At 37.9% G+C, this 21,838-nt stretch overlaps 1 protein-coding gene across 9 annotated transcripts in view; it reads right to left on the reverse strand.

Moving 5' to 3' along the window:
* Positions 1–21,838, reverse strand: part of DMD (dystrophin) — a 9,298,038-nt gene that overhangs the window by 7,851,703 nt on the left and 1,424,497 nt on the right. For all 9 annotated transcript variants that reach the window (XM_044072398.1, XM_044072396.1, XM_044072400.1 and 6 more), the window contains exon 5: positions 653–745. In XM_044072398.1, coding sequence (XP_043928333.1) covers positions 653–745 — 93 coding nt within the window. The remainder of the gene's footprint in view (positions 1–652; positions 746–21,838) is intronic.

Below are 21,838 nucleotides of genomic sequence, written 5' to 3' on the forward strand. Positions count from 1 at the left end.
GAAATGTTTTACGTAATCTGCATCTGTTTTTGGCCTAAAAATTAGAGTTTGAGCCTGTACCTATATATATATATATATATATATATATATATATATATATATATATATATATATATATATATCCATTACTTCATAATCATTTGTCCCTGTCTTTTTGGCTTGGTTTGCAACTTCCATCTTATCATCTACCATTATTACTTTGACAAAAAAAAAACTCTTCCCAAGACTTGACAGAAGCATTACAATCTATGTTTTACACCAGGTCCTCTTTTTCCTCAAACTAAGGTAATCTCTTTTCATCATTTTAGTAATTCCTTGTGTTTTATGTTCACTACCATCTCTTGTGTCTACAGTGAAACATACAGTGTTTGCTTCTGTGGAAGACTGTAATGTGCAACCCCCAGCTCCAAGTACAGATGTTAACAATTCAGAAATTATGCAAGTGGATGACTGTACATTAGTACCAGCTGTCTAGCTGTCTGTCTGAGGTTGTTGGGCATGAAATATAAACCTTAGAACTGACAGGAGTTAAATGAAATATTTTCATCTGAATTCAGTCTTAGAATGGCAGTGTCACTTGTGCACACCTGCTTTTGTGAAATAAAACAAATAAACTACAGACACACTTTGATTTCAATACTGTTATTATTACCTGCCAATGCAGGATAATGCTCCAGATCAAACCCAGGGTAAGTTTGTGGTTGCCATCTACGATGTCTGCCCCTCCAATATTCACAAGATCAACCTATAATAAAAAAAAAACTCATCAAAAGTAATATGAACAATTTAAACCAAATACTTATTCCATTAAATATTAACATTTACATGCACATGATAGTTACTTTCATTTTACCATACTTTAAGAATGGCTTTAGAGATCTTTAGAGATCTGATGTTTCTAAGAATAAAAAATGTTATCCTGGATTTGAGAGCTGTGGTGGTTTCAACTTGTGTTTTATTATCCTTTGTAGCCAGTTTTCTTGGTGAGAACCTTTGGGCAGCAGTGTGCACATTGTTTTTATCAATTGCTTTAGAATATATAACTGCCACCTAGTGGTTACCTTTGGCTCAAGACAATGTAAGTGTTGAAGTGACACCATGTTCCCCTGTGAATAAATGGGAGAAAAAGGGGTTGTGAATGGAATGATGGATGAACTGAATGTCAGTATGCACATTTACGGATTTGCAATAGTGTTGATGTGATAGGGCACTCACAAGCATACCACAGCAGAAATGCAGGGACTGTATTACAGCTATGCAGTTACTCTGCTTCAGTTCACATATCAAGTCCTTGTTTTTGAATAGTGGCATGTGCAACACTGCATGTAAGCCATTCCTTTGATGTGTTTGTACCAATTAACAGCCATTTACCTAAAATCCTTTAAGAATATTGTACAGCAATAGCGTGGCTTTGTTCATAATGCTGAATATTTGCAGTATAGGTTATAGTTATATTAAACATCTTTACACTGACTTGGTCATGCTTTAAAGAAAATGTTCTGGATTAAGTAATGCTGCAAATTATTTGCACAATGTGAAATATGTGTATACATTCACAGTCCCATTATATAGAAAGATAAATACATCATATGTTGTTATATGTAATAGTCTGTAAATTCATGAATATATAAATATATATATATATATATATATATCTATATATATATATATATATATATATATATATATATATATATATATATATATATATATATATATATATATATATATATATACATATATTGGATCCAGACACATGCTTGACTAGCATATGTCCGAATCACAAAACATCGAAGACACATACACGAAAGCGCTTAACATCGACATGCACTTCGGTGTATGTGTGTCTGTTTCATAGATCGGACTATAGTGCGGGTAAGGCAAAATTCCCTTTTTCCCACTGTAGTGCAATCTCAGAGTGAGAATAATAAAGTAAGGGGGTATGGGGGGGCCACCGTGCAGAAACATAGATTTTTTTTTGAACTAAACATACACGGAAGCGCTTTTTGATGTTAAGTATCGATGTTTTGTGATTCGGACATATGCTAGTCAAGCATGTGTTCTAGACCCATGTATGTATGTATAGATATATATATATATGTGTGTGTGTGTGTGTGTGTGTGTGCATATATATATATATATATATATATATATATATATATATATATATATATATATATATATATACATACATATATGTGTGTGTGTGTGTGTGTGTGTGTGTGTGCGCATCCATATAAATATATATATATATATATATATATATATATATATATACACACATATATATATATATATACACACACACACACATATATATTGAGCCTGTCAATAAAAAGAGGCATCTCTATAGGCTCCTGCAATAACATCAGTCTAGTCAGCCTTCAGGCTGATTAACTAGCAAAAAGGAAACTTAAATTTCTATAATTTCATAAAAATCAATCAAAAGTCAAAAATTACTCACAGTTTAAAAACTAGTACTGGCACAGGCAATTCTTAGCAGAAAGACAACTCATTATTGTATTTATCCCTACACCTCTTACCTTCTTTGCTCAAGAAACAAAGACAGGAATAGAAATAACTGGGGAACAAAGGCACAAAATGAAGGGTTATGTTTAAATATTAATATAATCCATGTAAACAGTTAATACAACATCAGGTTTGCTATAAAAATGCATTTGTTGAACAATAGAAAGTATCAAACTTATGTCTGACTGTAGCCATCAGTGGAATACCAGAAAATCGAAAATGAGGCAACATCAAATGAAGTTGCAAGAGGTATTTATGAAAATGTTCATGAAGACTTGTTTTCAGTTTTTCCAGATGGTTAAATTAAAGCAAACTACCTAACAAAACAAATACACATACTCACACACACACACACATTCAATTACATGAAGACACAGGCACATAAAACATTTTTGAAAGACATAACACCCTTGCAAATGCAAATTTTACAAACATTAAAAAAGCCCTAAATACTAAAAAGGAATTAAACATCATTTATTTTTAACTAATTTCACTAGTTATTGATATGTTTAATCAAACAGCAAAATGACATAAAAGTTGCAAACCCTGACAACAATCAAAGAATCAAAGAGAGCTGGTGCATAATCCTAGTAAAGACATGCAGTATGTTATGTATTCATATATCTGGCTGCTAAATGATATCTGCACTACACAATTGAAGTTTAGTGGTTATTTACAAACATTACAACCTGTATATATGTGTGTGTGTGTGTGTGTGTGTGTGTGTGTATATAAATAAATGCATTTATACAGAATAACAAAAAAAAAAAAAAAAAAGCAAATGCACACATACGATACTGGCACGCTAGTCATTGTTTGGCAGGGGTTGTTTTCCATAGGTTCATAGGTTCATACTAGGCTATCTGCCCTAGGGCATTTATAAGCCTAGCCAGAATGTGTTTGGCGTTCCCCACCCATTTTAAATTTATTTTGCTATGCCCTTTTTCGAGGTTAGTATACTGTGCCTCTGTCTAACAGTGACACAGAAGTGATACCCGGGGTAAACCTGCGATCTCCCAACCACTCATCAAGATTCCTCTTGAAGAGAGTCAATGAGGGACTCTGCCTAACCTGGACTTGGATTTTATTCCAGAGTGAAGGGAGCCTCTGGGTTATGAATCTGTCCCTCCAGCATGTCCTATTTATTTCAGTGCTGAGGTTCAAGTCTCTCGAGCGCGTAGCTCAATGGGATTTGGATTTTCTGAGGTGCAGCATGTCCATTAATTCCGGGTTGGACATGGCTTTATACATCAGGCACAGATCGCCTCTGAACAGGTGGTATGCCACTGAGTAGTGCTGGAGTTTCTTTAAAGGGGCAGCATATGGCATCTATTTGAGCCCTCTGATCCTCTTGGTGAGGTACTTTTGGGGTCTTTCCAGTTGCTGCAGGTGTCTGGTAAGGTACATCCCAAAAGGGGCATTGTACTCAATTATGGGCCTGATGAGGGATGAGTAAAGAGGCACAATGACGTCCCCTGATCTAGATGTGAATCCCTTCATGATTAGGTGGGCTATATAAAATGTTTTTCTAACCACTTTGGCCATGTGGTTGTCAAATGAGAGATTGCTATCAACTTGGGTCCCCAGGTCCCTAATTACTTCTTCTGTACTTAATGGATTACCACCTATGTGGTAATTTGTGGGCACTTTGTTTTTGTCAAATGACTATACACTTTTTGGCATTTAGCCTGAGGCCATGACTCTGGCACCAGTTGTCTGTTTCTATGAGGCCCTTTTGGAGGATGCTTGTGTCAGCTGGAGAGTCAATTATGGCGCCCAGTTTGCAGTCATCTGTGAACTTGGTCAGCCACAGTCCTTCTGTGTTGGCCTGTACCTCCGAGAAATATATACCGAACAAGAGAGGTCCCAGGACTGAGCCTTGTGGGACACCACTTGTAACTGGTTTGGAGTCTGACATGGCTCCAGCAATTCTAACCATGTGGGTTCTGTCCTTGAGCCAGTTTGCAATCCATCTAGTGACATAGGGGTTTATATTTAAGCTGGTGAGCTTATCTATAATGCCCGAGTGGGTATTGTATCGAAGGCTTTTGCGAGGTCCAGGTAGGCTGTGTGGACCACCTTCCCCTCGTCAATGGCCTTGGTGACTGTTTCAAAGAAATCAACCAGGTTTAAGAGGCAGGATCTGCCCTTAACAAAGCCAAACTGGGTAGGATCCAGTGTTTGTAGGTCCCCAATATCTTTATTTATGAGGTCCATGATGATCCTTTTCATAGCTTTGCAGACCAAGCTAGTCAGGCTTATGGGGCAATAGTTTCCAGGATCCATTGAGGCACCACCTTTATGGAGAGGGACCAATGTTGCTGTATGCCACTCTTTGGGCACATATCCTGTAGTAAGGCTGAGATTGAACAGTAGTTTTATGTTTGGGTTTAGCTCTTCTTGGAGTTCATGTAGGACGCAGCCCGGGACACCGCCTGGTCCCATTGATGCTATGTTTTTTGCTTTGGAGAGGGCGGCTCTTACCTGAGCATCTGAGATGTCAGGGGGGCAGCACTCTGCTGGGATAGATATTTGCCCTTTTGGTGCGGAGGTGGGGGGGGAGTTTGCGCTGAACCTGTTAGCTAGGATGTTGGCAATGTCTGTGGGTTCGGTGTATTCTTTGTCATTTTGGACTAATTCTGAGCATATCTGGGAATTACCACCCAGGTTCCTAACATAACTAAAGAAAGCCTTGTGATTATCCTTAGTGTCCTGTGCAATTTTTCTCTCGAAGCTGGCCTTAGACAATTTTATGTGTGCCCGTAGTTTTTTGCTAATACTGATCAGTGATGCCTTCCCTTTTTGGGATTTTGCTCTATCATTTAGTAGCTTCCTCCTTCTATTGTATAGATTGTTTATGGCTGGGGTCCACCAGACAGGACGTCTGCCTTTGGAGGATTGGGTCTTGGTTTTATTTGGTATCGCATGATCCATGCATTCCTGAAAGTGTTCATAGAATGCGTTTATAAAGGATTCTGTGGTCTGGGCCGTATTTTCCACAGGCCCGGGGGCTTTGAAGGATTCCACCTCAGTTTTGAGGAGTGTGAAATTTTCTTTAGAGAAGTTTTTCACTGTAGTTTTCTGGGCAGGGGGTGGGGTCGGGATGTGAATACCCAGTGAGATTAGTTTATGGTCTGATCTTACCAGTGAGGGATACACTTCTGGTCTGGAGCATAGAGTCCCCATGTTGGTGATGATCAGGTCCAGTATGTTTTTCCCTCTTGTGGGAGTGGTAACAAGTTGTTCCATAGCATTTCAGTTTATAAATTCTAGGAACCTTTGGGCTAGGGTGTTGGAGCTAGAGTAATTCTCCCAGTCTATGTTTGGGTAGTTGAAGTCGCCCAGTATAATGGTGTTTGGAGAGACCTTCATATTTTCCAGTGTTCTCAGGAAGGCTGAGTGGGGTTCTTGGGTATAGGAGGGTGGTCTGTAGCAGGCTATAAACTGGAAGGCAGTTTTACCCACTGTTAGTTGCACATGGATAGTCTCTGATGCTTCGTGCTTTGCCACCAACCTGGAGGTGTGGGTATCTTTGATGAATATCGATACTCCCCCTCCTTTTGTGGTTTGGTCCAAGTTTTGGGGCCGAAAAGCATGGTATGAGGAATAACCTGGTAGTGCTGGGGTGCTCTCGGGAGCCCTGAACCAGGTTTCTGTTACTGCACAGATATCGATGTTCTCCATGCTAAGAAGAGTTTTGAGTGTGTGCATCTTGAGGTTTAGACTTCTGGCATTGAGTAGCATTACTCTTAGTTTCTTATCCCTTGTGATACCTATGGAGGTGGGTTTGTCTTTTGAGCCTTGCCTAAAAAAGGCACTATGGGGGTAGCAAGAGCCTTTGCCAATATCCGAAAGCCCAGGGTGACAGGTGCAAGCCGTCCCTAGCGAAGCATCGTGGCTTGTCGAGCATATCATCCCAAGCTGACAGGCATTGGATCCCCTTTGAATGACACCAGTATTTAAGCCAATTGTTGAAATTGATCATCTTGTCTTCATATTGTGACATCATTCTTGGTGAGGGTAAGATGCTACTCAAGGTCAGGGTCATACCGGCATGGGCTACATGCTGAGAGAGCTCCTTTATGTCTATTTTCATGTAGTCCAGGGAGGTACGTCTCAGGTCATTCACACCAGCATGAACAATGACTGAGTCATATTTGTACTTGCCTTGGAGTGACCTGAGTGCTTGTGTTATGTGGCAGATCCTAGCGCCCGACAGGCTGCTCACTGTGACCCTCTCCTTGTTCAGCCTGGTGAGCGGGATGTCAGTGTGCCTGATGATAGAGTCACCTATTACAAGTGTATCAGGTGTGTTGTTTAGTCTTAAGGGCTGTGACTGTTTGGCACACTGGCTTTGTGAGATATGTGTTGCACGTGTTTTGTTTTGGGGTAACGGCTGCTTGGGTGTCTGCTTTGGAGGTCTCTGCTGCTTCGGCAGATCTTTATTTAGAGCCTCCGAGTATGTTTTTGTGTGATTATGTGTTTGGTTTGCTGTCGTGGTAGGTCTATGTGAGACTGGAATTGTAGTGAATGTGGTTTCCTTCTCCTCCTGACTGGTTATGCCAGTACTGAGTTGAGAGAGCTTAGCCTCCAGTTTGGCTATATGGTTGCATCTCTCACGTGTTGGAATTTGTTGGAGGAGGAGAGGGTTGTCTGTGTACATGAGGCAGTTGTAACACTGCCTCAATATTCCCAGATTCACCAGCTGGACCGGAGAGGAGATTGGCAACTGACCTTTGGACATGCTAGAATAATATTGGGAATTCCTTAATAATTGAAAACCAGGGCCAGTGGGGAGTGAGGGTGTAGTGCATTTAATTTTTAGTGCTGACTTATACAATTGCTTTGGTGAGCAAGTGCCAGGTAACTTAAATGCAATGTGTTACAGGTAACTTAAATGCAAAAATGACAAACAGTAACTTTCTTTCAAGTGAAACAAGGAAATAAGTACAGTAAGCAATGCAGATATCACTAGTGATCCACAGAAGTGCTGAGAAGCCGCGTATTAGGTGGAATTAGTGTTCCAGGGAAATAACAAGCAAACAAACAACAAGCATATAAACAAAGCTAGATTCAGAAGGCCAGGATCTAGTCTATGCTATAGCAAACAAGGTGTACCAATTTCAGTAAGATACAGTTCAAATATTCAGGCACTATAAACCTTCAACCAGAAATTCCCAGCTCAGAAGGGAAGCTTTTACGCCATACAACTGTAGGTTGAGTGTTTTCACATATTTTTATATATAAAAGAATACTCTGGATAGCTATATACACTATTGTTTGTTTGTGTCTTTCGGCTTTTCCCGGTTACTTACTAATAAATAATTTAGATACAGGAGTAACTTTTTTATTAGTAACATAGGCTGATAACACATTTAAGGGTAAGTCGGGGGTAAACTTCTGTATTCTGCTTTTAGAAAGGATTGTATTAAATATGTACATAAATACCTGGTAACAGCATGTTGTACTATTAAGACAGTGGTGACACAGTTAAAACTTTATGGTATGGCATAATTTATGATTGCTGGAGTCTGTATGGATTTGTTGCATATGGTTTGTTTCTTCATTTCATTGGGGTTTGTTTAGTGCACTATCTTAGGCAGCTGAACCATGATTTAATTAATTAGGGCAAGTTGGATGTTCAAGCTTGAGCAGTGAGGGGCTTATATCCTATCATGTTTTGTTTTAGCATTTTGGATTGATATATCAGTTGAAAATGGGTACTTTGATCAGTAGTTGTCTCTCGCTTTTGTGGCAGGCTGACTTATTATGGGGTAAATTTTGGAGTTTTATTACAGGGAATTCCGTCAAATTTTGTTTTATGTTCTAGTGGGGGTTCTGTGCATGTTAAATGGTATTACATAATTATTTGTGTGATAGTATCTTGGTTACAATGATTTTATAACAAAGTGTAATGTTAGTATCAAAGTTAAGTATCAGGCGTGGCATTTAAGATATCCATTAGTATTTAATTTTTACCTCAGAATTTGATTATTAGGTGCTACACACTGTGGGTTTTGGCAGAGTGGTTTTGTGTAGGACATGTCATAGCATTCCGGAACCCCAGTAGTGTTGAGCAGGAAAACATCCTGAGGGCTATACATTCTAGAACCTCACAGCAGCACAGCATCCACGATTCCCACCTTTAAAATAACTGAAATAAGTTAATCAGACCCCCCCACCCTTTTTTTTTCTTTTGTTGCTTTGTGTGTGTATTGTTCCCTGTGCTAATTCTTTCTTTCAGGTTCAGCCATGGTGTAGTCCATTTAAAAGATGTGGTTGCATTTATCACAGGAATTGTAAGGCTTGCTGATTGATTTAGAAACAGTGGGGGCAGCTAAACAAAGCCTGAATTCCAGGAGAAGACATTTGCTGAATCCAGAAGAAGGTGCAGATGAGGGATCAGCTCCAACAAAGAAGGCTTGGAAAAAAGGCAGTCAGAGATGTATCTGGCCAAAAGGTCAGCCCTTCCTGCTCATCAAATAATCTGCAGAAGCACAAGCTAATGTCTCTGCAGGGACAGAGGGCTTGATAGTAGTAGTAGGGGTCAATCTGCTGATAAATATTTACATGATTTTATAAATTCTTTGCCTGAAATGGGTAGAGTTAGGCTGTTTGACCTAGCCTTAGAGAGAAACTTTTCTGCATCTACACCTTTGGTGAGAGCAGCTACTGATGTTGACCAGGTGGTTTAGTTACCTTTATCCAACTTGCATCGGGGGGCTGAGGAGGTCATGGGTTCAGAAGATGGAGGTCCCACATATCCCAAATCACTTGGTTCTCATATCACAGCACATGTTCCCTGTAAAGTCAAAGATAAGATTATAAAGGGGGACTTTTTAGACGTCTTCAATCTAGTAGATAATGAGGGTGTAAAGTGCATACTGGATGCTGGTAACATGTCCAACAAGGACTTGATGCCAGCCATAGTGGCCATCGGGAAGAAGGTGTCAGCCAGTACACCTGTGAATGACTGGAATACTAAGTCTCTAGGTTTTGTAGTATTTATGGGTGTAATCACTGAAAAGGATCCCACCAAAGCACAGCCTTTATTTGCTTACTTTGTAGCCATAAGAGAAGCCCACCATATGTGTGGTAATTTAGGCTGGTGGAAGTATGATCAGAGCTTCAGGAAGCTGAAAGCCCTTGATAGTTGCCTCAAGTGGGAGTAAGGGCACCCTGCCATATGGCTCACTGCCATGATGAACAGAAGGTGCCTATGGGCATTGAGGGAGGGGCTGCTAATACAAATGATACAATGTTTTTCTGGGCATTCAATCATGGAAAATGAGTCTGGTCCACTTGCAAATATAACCACTTGTGTACAGGATGTAGGAAGGGTCATCTTGTTTCCAGATATGGGGGCCATGTTGCCTAAGGACAGGTGGAATTTTTCTACATCACAGAGAGACATAAAGATTGGTAAAGGATGCAACTCTTTCTTTCGTGCAAAGCAACCTTTTTAAGGACATGGAGTGCTTTGTGAGAGGAACCGAATGCCCCACATAGGGTTTATTCATTTGTCCAGATAAGTTTTCATATGTGCTAGCAGATTACCTGGATCAAAGGGCAGCAGTCACCCTTATTAAAGGATTTTCCCAAGGCTTTCCTATCCTCTCCACAGCCCCTTTAGATTCCAAGTTAGTTAAGAATTTGTCATCCATGAAATGACACAAACAGATTGCTGCCAGGTTACTAGAGAAAGAGCGGTGAGCTGGCAGTATAATTGGTCCCTTCTCATTGCCTCCATGGTTTTTACTTAACATTTCCCATATCATCCTGGTTCTCAAGAAACAGGAGGGACAGTTATGATTGATTCATCACTAATCTCACCAAAAGGGGATTCAGTCAATGATTTTATTGACACCAAACTGATCAAGCTACACTACTCTTCTTTGGATCAGGCAGTGGCACTCATCATGGGATATATGGACCTCTGGCTAAGTAAGATGGATATCCAATTTGCTTTCCGTTTTCTCCCTGGGTGACAAGAGCATTGCCTTTATTTAGGTTTTCAGTTCAATGGGAAGAAATTTTTAGACACTGCAATGTCATTCAGGTTTTCTGTCGCATGTGCAATGTTTGAAATATTTAGCACAGCTTTATATTGGTGTTGGCAAATTGGGCCCCCTGCCAGTCAGAAGTACACTATCTAGATGATTCTTTGATAGTGGGGGAGGGCCAGGATCCTTCAAGCTTCCTCTGCCCAAACTGCAACAGTTACTTTGGAGATTTTCGCTTTCCAGCTAAGTATGGATGGGAGACATCATGCAGTTACATGGTTTGTTGAATTTTTCTTGTAGGGCAGTTTTTCCAAGCAGAGCCATTATACAGTCTGTGTCTCATTTGTTGAAAGGTAACATGCCCAAGTACCACCTGGTCAGGTTAAACAGACAGGTTAAAGAGGACCTTTGGTTATGCTTTACATTCTTGAGCCAGTTTAATGGAGTTGCTTTTTGGCAGCCTTCTTGGACCATAGCCACTGACCTTGAGCTTTTTACTGATGCAGCTCGGGGGGTCCGGTATGGGGGGTCATTTTATGGGTAGCTAGCTTCCTGAAAGGTGGCAGAAAAGTTGGTTCATGGAGTGGAGGAGGGACATCACATGTCTAGAAATGTTTCCCATTTAGATGGCACTGTAAGTATGAAAGGATGGATGATGTGACAAGAGGATGAGCTTTCACCCAAATAATATAGCAGTGGGTCACACACACTCAAAAAACATTCTTCCAGGTCCAGGTGGGTTCACTCAGTCATCAGGCTTTTAGTTTTGCTGAGTGTACAGATTAATTTGGCATTCTTGTGTGTGCATGTCCCTGTTCATCTTGAGCCTATGGCTGACAGTATTTCCCGGTTTCAGTTTTCCAGGTTTCTTCTCTTGGCCAAGCATTCAGATCCAAAGGGTACCCAAGTTCCACTAGGAGTATGGATAATTGGAGAAGACTACCATTATCTGTTTTGGCAAAATCATGGGCCAGCAACACCATGAAAGCTTATTAGTCATCTCTCAAGGTTTTGAAGACATTCAACAGGTCTTTTATCCCTGGTCTCAGGCCATGGAGAGTACAGTTGTTGCTTCAATTTTTAGTAATTAGGTCAACAGCAGGGGATTCACCTAAAACTATCAGAGTACACCTGGTAGGTTTAGGATGGGTGGAGAATTTTTTGGGCCCTCAGGCTGTGTCAAGACATTGGGTTAGAGAGAGGATACTTAAGGGCCTAGAGAACATGTGAGGACCTTCCCAAGATTCCAAAATCTGTTGGGAGACAACTATTTCCCCTTGTTATTCAATGTCTTTACAGGGCCATTCGTTATAGCTGCTTTGTTTGTTCACCTCTTTTTATGTGGCTGCTTTCTGGGCCAATGAACTTCTCTTGTGCCATTGTTGGGAGGATCTTTTCATTGACAGGGAGTTTTTCAGGATTTGGTTAAAAAAATCCAAAATTTATCAAGCTGGTAAAGGTCAGCAGGAGTGACTTGACAAAATAAGTGGGCTAGTCACTTGTCTCATGCATTGATATAGTTTACTATGTAATATTACACCCTTAGAGAGTGGCTTGATTTTCATGTGGGTCTCTGTCAGACCTTTTAACCTAACAGAGATTATTGCCTTTCTTAGGCAGGCCTTGGCAAGGAATTCAACCACAAGGATACTCTTCCCATTCATTTCAGATAGATTGTACCTCAGACTTGGCCATGGAAGGGCAATCTGTGCAAGTCATTCAAAGAACAAGAAGATGGGTCTCTTGTGGCTTTTTGTCATACATCAGGCATTAATTTTATTAATTTCTGTTGCAGGGAAGGAGGTGAGTTGGCTCTTGGGCTATTCTTTTATTCAGAAAGCATGCATCCAAGCCTTGGCTTGCCTTGTTGGTCACACAAGTTCATTTGATAGTGACCCATGGAAAGTTCATTCTTTTAGTTTCCCAGGTCTTAGTTGCTTTAAATTTCGGTAAATATAACGTACGATTACAATGGAAGAAGCCTTGCCCAGCATTGTGATAATTCACCTTGGTGGAAATGATCTGGGTCAAGCTCCTAAAAACATACTGTTGGCCAGAATCCTATCTGATAAGGACTACTTGCAGCAGCTATATCCGATGGCAGCTTTCCTTTGGTCCACCATTATCCATATACTGTACTGGAAGGTCGATAGAAAACCTAGTGCCATTGAATGAGTGAGGCATTTTGTCACTGCATGAGTCAAGCGTTCTGCTAGCCAAATTGGTTATCAAGGAGGCTGAGCACAGTGATACTGACAGACTGAAGCCTGATTTCTATAATTTGGATAATGTCATTTAAATAACATGGGTTTTGATTTATTTAATTTGGATAGGTAACCAGGGTTGTCCTTATTTGTTACATAACAAAAGGTCACGAGTCAATCTGGTGTGTTTTATGACTTAGACAACTTGATTTTTTTGATCAAAACAATAAAATGATATTTCATAGTGTCACAATTACATATCACATTCAACAACAAACAAATATCAACAGCAACATTTTTGCAATACACTGTGATAATAAAATGCTGCACATCGTCAGTGTTATCTTGATTCTGCAGTACTTCATTAAAGGCATGCACTATGGCTTTTTTATTATTGGCATTTCATTACCTGATGAAATGGATGTAGTTTTGTATGACTTTACTAGCATTTGTGTGCAGAAAATTAATCATTAATATAAATAGGACTATGTATTTGCTTGCGTAATGTTGTAAAATTAAAGACATTTTTAATAAAGTTTATATTAAAACTTGAACAGAATAGTTGTCTCCATAACTGTTAAAGGAGACATATCCATATATTTTTGATAATTAAGAAAACAATTCGAGCTGTACCATTTCTCTTCTGACTAGTGCTAAATCCTGACTACTGATCCATTATCTAGATCATTTATTGTAACCAATAAATAACAGACATTAGCATGCATAAGTAAGATCCATGTCATAGAATAAAATGTGGATTGAAGATATTTTTATAGTCAACATTTTTTATAAATGACCTACATAAAGTTCCCTCTGACTGTACTGCCATACAATATGCAGACGATTCAACCATAATCTATACCTCCAATAACTTCTCTGACCTCCAAAAGTTAACACAAAAGGCCTTTACATCCATAACACTCTGGCTAAACAAATCACAGCTATTACTTAACCCTAATACAATTTAAACTACTTATCTTTGCATCTAAACCTGTTCCCACAAACTTTATTATTTTCTCCATAAACAAAACCCATATAGAGTAAATCAGGCCAAACTGCTAGGAATTATAATTGACAGCAAACTTAGCTTTGACTTGCATATTAATACCACAATAAAAAAGACTCACTTCAAATTAGTCAACCTTTACAGAAACAAACAATACTTAGACAAATTCATCCAAATAAAATTTTCAAAATGCCTTCTCCTTCCAACCTTACTATATGGGTCTCCCATCTTCACCAATCTCCACAACTCTTTGCAACACAAACTGCAGTCCTGTTATTATAAGACTGCAAATTTTCCATCAGCCTAACAAAATCACACCCACCATTGCCATACCACTAGAGAACTTGTGGCTAGGATTTGCACATTGCCTACATTACACACAACTTACCTTTGCCCATAAACACATTTATAAACCCGAATGTTGTCCTTCCCTGAAAAATATCATTGAACCTTATGTCCCATCCAAAAATCTATGTTCTAACAACAAACACCTACTTAAAGTATCAAAACCTTGTAAAAGAGCAAGTAGCTGCCTCTATTCCCATTCCATAACTAAGCTGTGGAACACCCTCCCATCATCAGTTACAGAATTAGACAACATTATCTCCTTTAAAAGAAAACTAAAACAACATCTCACTGATAACCCCAGCTGCACATGCAACACATATCCACAGCCTCCTTAATCTAGCAAAACTGTTTCACATAGCAAATATACTTGTGTATATATCATACTATTACACCATATGAGTTATCCCTAATCTTTAGTATCCTAGCCCACACATCTATACAACTATCTTAACACATTTTCTCTTCTCTGTCACTTTCTACTTTTAATACTACCATTAAGTACATGCCACCTATAATCTACATATTTCCACCACATAGCTATAAGATTCTAGCTATATCTATCCTACCTTTGCATTTAACTCTCTAATTCTAACTTCCCACTACACTTACTTTTCCCTTTTCCTAACCCCCCCCAAAATTGAGCTGTATTGTTAAATATTTCTAACTGTATAATTTTCATACATGCTAATGTTCCATTGTTACTGTATTGTGCCTTTTTACAACATATGTGCTGTTTAGTTTTCTGTACTATTTCATTTTGCTTTATAAGTAATTGTTTCCTTACAAATTCATGTAATAATTTTCATGTAACTTGGAGCTTTTCATCCCGGGCCACAATTGAAAATGGGTCTCAAGCCCAGTGGACTTTCCCGGTCAACAATAAATGAAAGCACACAGATTGGAAACAAAATGTCTCACAGAGAGTGAGCTAGTACTGAACTAATTACTTACTGTAAACGGAAGTTATGTCTAGCAAAAATAACTCTATAAATTGGGGCATCAGAGATGAAGCCACAAAGATATAAATAAAGAAATGCAGGACTTGTCTCTTAAAATTACTGTACAATGTACCTGATTGTTAAGGTTTCAGATAATGTTTCCTTTAATCATGGAAAGCCCAATGTCAAATCACTAAATGGAGAGAAAATTAATGGAAATAGTAAGTGCCATTATTTCTGGTAAAGCGATTCTTCAGACTGGAGCATCCACTTCCCCTGTTTTTGTTTATTCACTTTTAATTGCATTAGTGAACTGGTATAAAAAATCATTGACCATCTTATGGTTTCAATCAATGAAGGTTATAATTAGAATAAAAATTTACAAAAATAAATAAGTTAATGTTATTTTTAAATAAGAATTGTCAGAAAAGAGGAAGCTATGTATGCCCATGTTAAGCAAACTCTCTGGACAGTTAGTCTTCACTCCAGCCAGTGGTGATAAAATCCTCCTTATCAACATGTGTCAGCTTCGCTACCTATATTATCACTTCAGCTCCACTTAAATGAGACAACAAGCCAGTCACATTCACCATCAGACTGAAGCTAAGTTTCCTTGAGTAGTTCAACATTCAGAGATTATACTAAGGCTAATCTGGGAAAACTGAGGTGATGACCTGGTTATATTCAAAGTCCCCTTCCATCTTGAGCATTCCACTGCTTATGTGGAATACCTGGCTACTATATTTTATGAACATGTACATAACTGCATAGAAACATCTGTCCCTTTGAAATAAATTTAATGACAAACAATAAAAACATAGACCCTTATGATGGAACCCAAATATAAACAGTCCCTTAATAGGGAACTCTGGACCCTGATTAAATCAAACAAAGCCAGATATGAGAAAACAATAGCCATCTAAGTGAAGGATAACTGCAAGGCCTTCATTAACTATGTCAGAAAATGTAGAAACAATGCCAAGCACTTTGGAAAGCTAATAAATCATATTACATTCACAGACTCAGTGGGAATAGTCAATCAACTAGTAGACAAACTCAGATCAAACTTTACCTCCCTCTCAACACCTAAATAACTACCTCTATACCCTCTCAAATCACTAAAGAACAAGTTCTCAAGGAAATATCCAAGACCAAGTGCACTGCTTATATGAGACTAGATAATATACTGGGCTACATACTAGCCAGCATGAAATGGGACTTGCCACCCCCCCCCCCAAAGAGGTTATTTAATATCAGCCTCCTAACAGGCTACATGCCAGATAAACAGAGGACATCAACAATCATTGTTTTGCACAAAAATGGGGTGTTAATAGACCTGGGTGATTTTAGACCCATAAGCCTTACCTCCCTCTTCTGTAGAGCTATGGATAGGATCTTTAGAAATAATGGCATGAGTAACTTAAAACTCTTGCCCCAAGCCAGTTCAAATGTGAAGGCAAATTCTACTAAAGCAATGGATGAGGGAAAAACAGTATATACCACAGATCTAGAAATCAGAGTGGCATTCAACAACATCTCAAACTCAGGTATCACTGATAAACTCTCCCAGCTAAATGTAAATCCCTATGCAACTCACTGGATAGCTAATTGGCACTCAAATAAAACCCAGGAAATGTGAGTGGATATATCTACATCCTAAAATATACCTGTCCCTTGCAGTACACCTACGGGTGCAGTAAATGGGCTGCTCCTCTGTTACATTTATTTCCACGAAGGTCAAAGTAAATGTTAAGAATTTATGGCTGACCAAGTTTGAAGATGATTGTACACTTAATGCCATAACTAACTCCCCAAAGAACAAAATCATTATCTAAGAAGGCCTTTCCCAAACAGTTGGTGTCAAAACTATGGCTAAAACTAAATTAAATGAGAAAAATGTATAACAGTATCCGTCAGTAAGCATGACTTCCCTTGTATCTAGCAAACTGAAAACACCTACTTGAAAGATGATCCTGCAATCCCAGGTCAGGAAACCTCTGTAGACAATGAACTGTCTTGGTCACCATGTATACACTACAGTAAGGAAATCCTATCTCCTTGCACAGCTTATATTAGAAGGCGAGGATTCCAGGTCCAAGGATGTGAAAATTCCACTGTACATGGCTCACATTAGGCTGTTCATTTACTTTAATGCCTCTTTTGGTATATATCTATCCAAGCTCTTCTCACAACTGGAACAACTAAAGTGTTTTCTCACTAAAAGACTAAATGTCATAAATCATAAAAACTAAGCAGACCATCTCAAAGCCTTGCCTCTCTCCTTGGTAACATGCAGGCTGCAAAGAGTCAAACTCTGCCTTGCAAATACAGCCTCAACAGAACCTATCATGTTTGACCTACTACACATTCACAAGTCCAGTGTTAACACCAATGCCTATTTAAGGAATCTCAATCTCTTTTGCAACATAAGTAGGCCATAACAGAGAAATAGGCATGTATTACAGAGAATACCAATTCTAATGAACCATCTTCCACTCTACATAAAGCAAACTATTTCGCTTTTCAAACTTAATTTGGATAAATGGATGGGAGATGGCAAATTCATTTATTTAAAAGGCTAGTCGTCATGTTGTTGACAAAGTGAGTGTTGTTTTAAACACATTTTAACATGCAGGAAGTGATGTATTTTTCCTTGTTACAGCTGATTAGAATGAGGTTGACTATACTATAAAATGTATTTGGCGCCTTTTTACTGTGTTTTTTGCCTCTGATGAAGCTACTTTGGTGTTGTAGCGAAAATGCTGTTTGTTTTACTGCTGTAATAAAATCGCGTTAAGGCTCCGGAGACTTGTGTGATTGCCAGGCACTTTTTCCTGTCTTTTCCGATGTTCTTCTATTGATGACATTTCATTGGAATGTGGGGAAATTTTGGATAAATCTTTAAAACTATTACCCATACACGTTGAAGACATTTTCCCATATTCTGCAATAGAAGAAATTAATTCATCCAGAGCAGCATTATCACTAATGAGTCATTCATACATTTTCTTCTCAGATACCATCAATGACTGCCAGGCTTCTTTTAGTTCAGTGAATGCTTAATTACAAAGTAGGCAAATCCAGAGCAATGATGGGTTAAGAGCTACGTAGTATATGAATTATGCTTTAGTACCAATCACTTTGCACTCTGTCCCTAAAAGGAATAGCTGCAACAGCTGCAAAGCAATTAAGTAGTGACATTTGGAATTGTGATTTCTTAAATGACATTCAGCATGTCTTGCACACTGTAGTATACTCTGTTACAATTTAAGAAGCTGTTATTATGCAGCTACATAAAATTTCCTTTTCTTAGCAAGTAGACTTCTTTTCCAAGTGACAGATGAGTATAACCAGACAAAACTGCTACATCTACAATGTCAGTCTTAAAAAAGGAAATTATTACATTTAGTTTAGTTCTATGGTGCTGAAACTGAAGAAGCTTTATTTTCCTAACATAAGATTCTATGTCTTGTTCTGTTGTGCTAACTATGATGATGAATGACAGATTTCAGGTTTTCTGAAAATTGTATAAGACCGAAAGGAATAAAACAACTGTAAATCACCAGTAATAAGGAAAGAAGCAAAAAAAAATAAATAAATAAAATAAAACAAACAAAAACACCAGGAGACTCTGTTAAAATATAGCTGGAAGTATTTTCAATTGAAGTCACTGAAACATTAGGAAAATAATGAACAAATCAGGGGGACACTTACAGGTAACAAAAAGCATACCATATGACATCTTGCAACCCCATGGTATTTTAATGTATTAATTTGCAAATCCTAAAATCTTAAAAAATCTTAAAATCCATACTGAAAAATATATTATCAGAAAAAAATATAGGATTGTGGGGATATTAACAGATAAAAAAGCTGCAAATATTTGTTCCACAACTCAGCATGTTAACCAGGTGACAAAAATAGAACAATCACACTGACAAGATGAGGTGCACCAGGATAATCCAAGAAAAATATGTTTTATTAAGATTAAACATTTTTGTCTCAATATGAGTTAAATACGACTTCATCACAATCTGTTAAAAAACAACATTAAGTTCTCTGTTTAAAGTAATTCAAGTGATCACATGACAGCTGAATAAATATATGTTTAAAAACGTTAACAAAATGTGTGTGTGTGTGTGTGTGTGTGTGTGTGTGTATATATATATATATATATATATATATATATATATATATATATATATATATATATATATACATATATATATATATATATATATATATATATATATATATATATATATATAGTCACTCATGAATATACTTTTAATTTTATTTCAGTGAATTGTAATGATAAAAAAAATATGCATATAAAAGTTTTTTTTGCAACAATAACAAACTGACATTCCGAAACAATTACCCATCCAAAAACATTGACCAGGGCTGACACTGCTTAGCTTTTGAAATCAATCTGCATGAAGCACCTTGTATTTATTTTACAACGTGGGTACCTACAACCTTAAAACACTGGCACTAGAGACTGCATCACTAATGCCAGGAAGATGAGTTGCTTTCACTTACAGTTGCCACATTAGTTTCTTCTATTCTACGTGTTTTCCCAATCCCCTCCTCCATGAGAAATATAAACTTAGTCTATAACAAAAAACAATAATCTCCTGAAGTTGCTACAATGAGAGGAATATTTATAAAGTGCATTACTAATAACTTTTTTCCTACAATAAGATGCTTATACATCCTTTGGCTTAGCTGCCTCTCTGTTTTACCCACATAGAAGGCACTGCTGGATAGGCAGCTTGTTAAGTAAATTATGAATTTACTTTTGCAATCACATGCTATGGGGCATTGTATACAGCTGAAATCATTTAATCTTAATAAAATGTATTTTTTCTTGGAAGTTTGTGATGTATCTCATATTGTCAGCGTGGTTATTCATTTTTTTATTTATTAAACAAGGAACATCTTTATTAAATTTCCATTTTTGAAACTAACAGATAATAACAGAAAATCTGGCAAGTCTTTTTGAAACAAGTGAGCGCAGATCAGAAATACTTGGCAAACACTGCTTGTACTGCATGTTAATCAATGCTAAATAACTTAAAAAATATGTAATTGGCCTCCATACAAACTAAGCAAATGTGACAAAGTAGAAATCTTTTTTTTTTTTTTCCTCTCTGTACCTCACCCTTCAGGATGTGCTGTACTCCATACTCCAGTTACTTTCCTGTTCTCACCCTCAGGCGATTTTGTTTTTCAAAGCAGAAGTGATCACTGATGTCCTCCCTCACACTGCAAGATTGATAACATACAAACAAAAACACGCATCTATTAGCATTTCATTTATAATTAATTAGAATTTTAGTGACATAAACAACTTGAAACTGAAGCTCATCTGCTCAAGGCACTGTGATACGAGTTCAGATGATAGAAACAATGGTATGTATGATGGGAAAATGGACATTGCAGGGGAGTAACACAAAGATAAGGAAAAAGTATGGAAGAAAAAAATCACACTCTTGCACTAAGACAGCAAAAGGGCTTGTTGAAAGTACATGTGAGGTGAGGTACAACACAGTATTTAGGGAAGGAATAAAGTATAACCGAGGGCAATGGAACTTTGTTTTGCACAGAAAAGGAGAAAAAAATTGGCGCACAGAGGCCTCAGTAGTCAAAGAACAGCTGAAGGTATAAGGCAGTAAAAAAGACTCAGGTAAGCATAGATCCACAAAATAACAAGCAGTTACCAAACTTAGAGGAAAATGAGGCAGCTAAAAAGAAATAGTGAAGGCTGGAGATGTGGAAGGTGAAAATCTCATTTTTTTTGCATTTGTAGGGACTGGATTTTTCATTGAGATATTTGAAGAATAAAGCTGCAGAAAGAGAAGCAACATCAGGAAAGATGATGGCACTTTGAGAAGGCAGCAGATTGGCTGTCAGGAATACAAGGGGGGAGTGATAGAAAAAGAAGAGATCAAAGGAGAATAATAAACAAGATGAGATAGATGATGTGGGAAGAAAGGATAAGAAGATTAAGCCCTAATCTGTTGTAATTAGAAGGCAATAACAAAGGACAGAGCATGCATAAGGAATGGAGCATAGGTTATAGATAGAAATAACAATAACTGGGATCTGTTGTAATTAGAAGGCAATAACAAAGGACTGAGCATGCATAAGGAATGGAGCATAGGTTATAGATAGAAATAACAATAACTGGGATCTGTTGTAATTAGAAGGCAATAACAAAGGACAGAGCATGCATAAGGAATGGAGCATAGGTTATAGATAGAAATAGCAATAACTGGGATCTGTTGTAATTAGAAGGCAATAACAAAGGACAGAGCATGCATAAGGAATGGAGCATAGGTTATAGATAGAAATAACAATAACTGGGATCTGTTGTAATTAGAAGGCAATAACAAAGGACAGAGCATGCATAAGGAATGGAGCATAGGTTATAGATAGAAATAACAATAACTGGGATCTGTTGTAATTAGAAGGCAATAACGAAGGACAGAGCATGCATAAGGAATGGAGCATAGGTTATAGATAGAAATAACAATAACTGGGATCTGTTGTAATTAGAAGGCAATAACAAAGGACAGAGCATGCATAAGGAATGGAGCATAGGTTATAGATAGAAATAACAATAACTGGGATCTGTTGTAATTAGAAGGCAATAACAAAGGACAGAGCATGCATAAGGAATGGAGCATAGGTTATAGATAGAAATAACAATAACTGGGATCTGTTGTAATTAGAAGGCAATAACAAAGGACAGAGCATGCATAAGGAATGGAGCATAGGTTATAGATAGAAATAACAATAACTGGG

Source organism: Protopterus annectens, chromosome 5.part0, assembly GCF_019279795.1.
Source record: "Protopterus annectens isolate FY-2018-M chromosome 5.part0, PAN1.0, whole genome shotgun sequence".
NCBI lineage: Eukaryota > Metazoa > Chordata > Ceratodontiformes > Protopteridae > Protopterus > Protopterus annectens.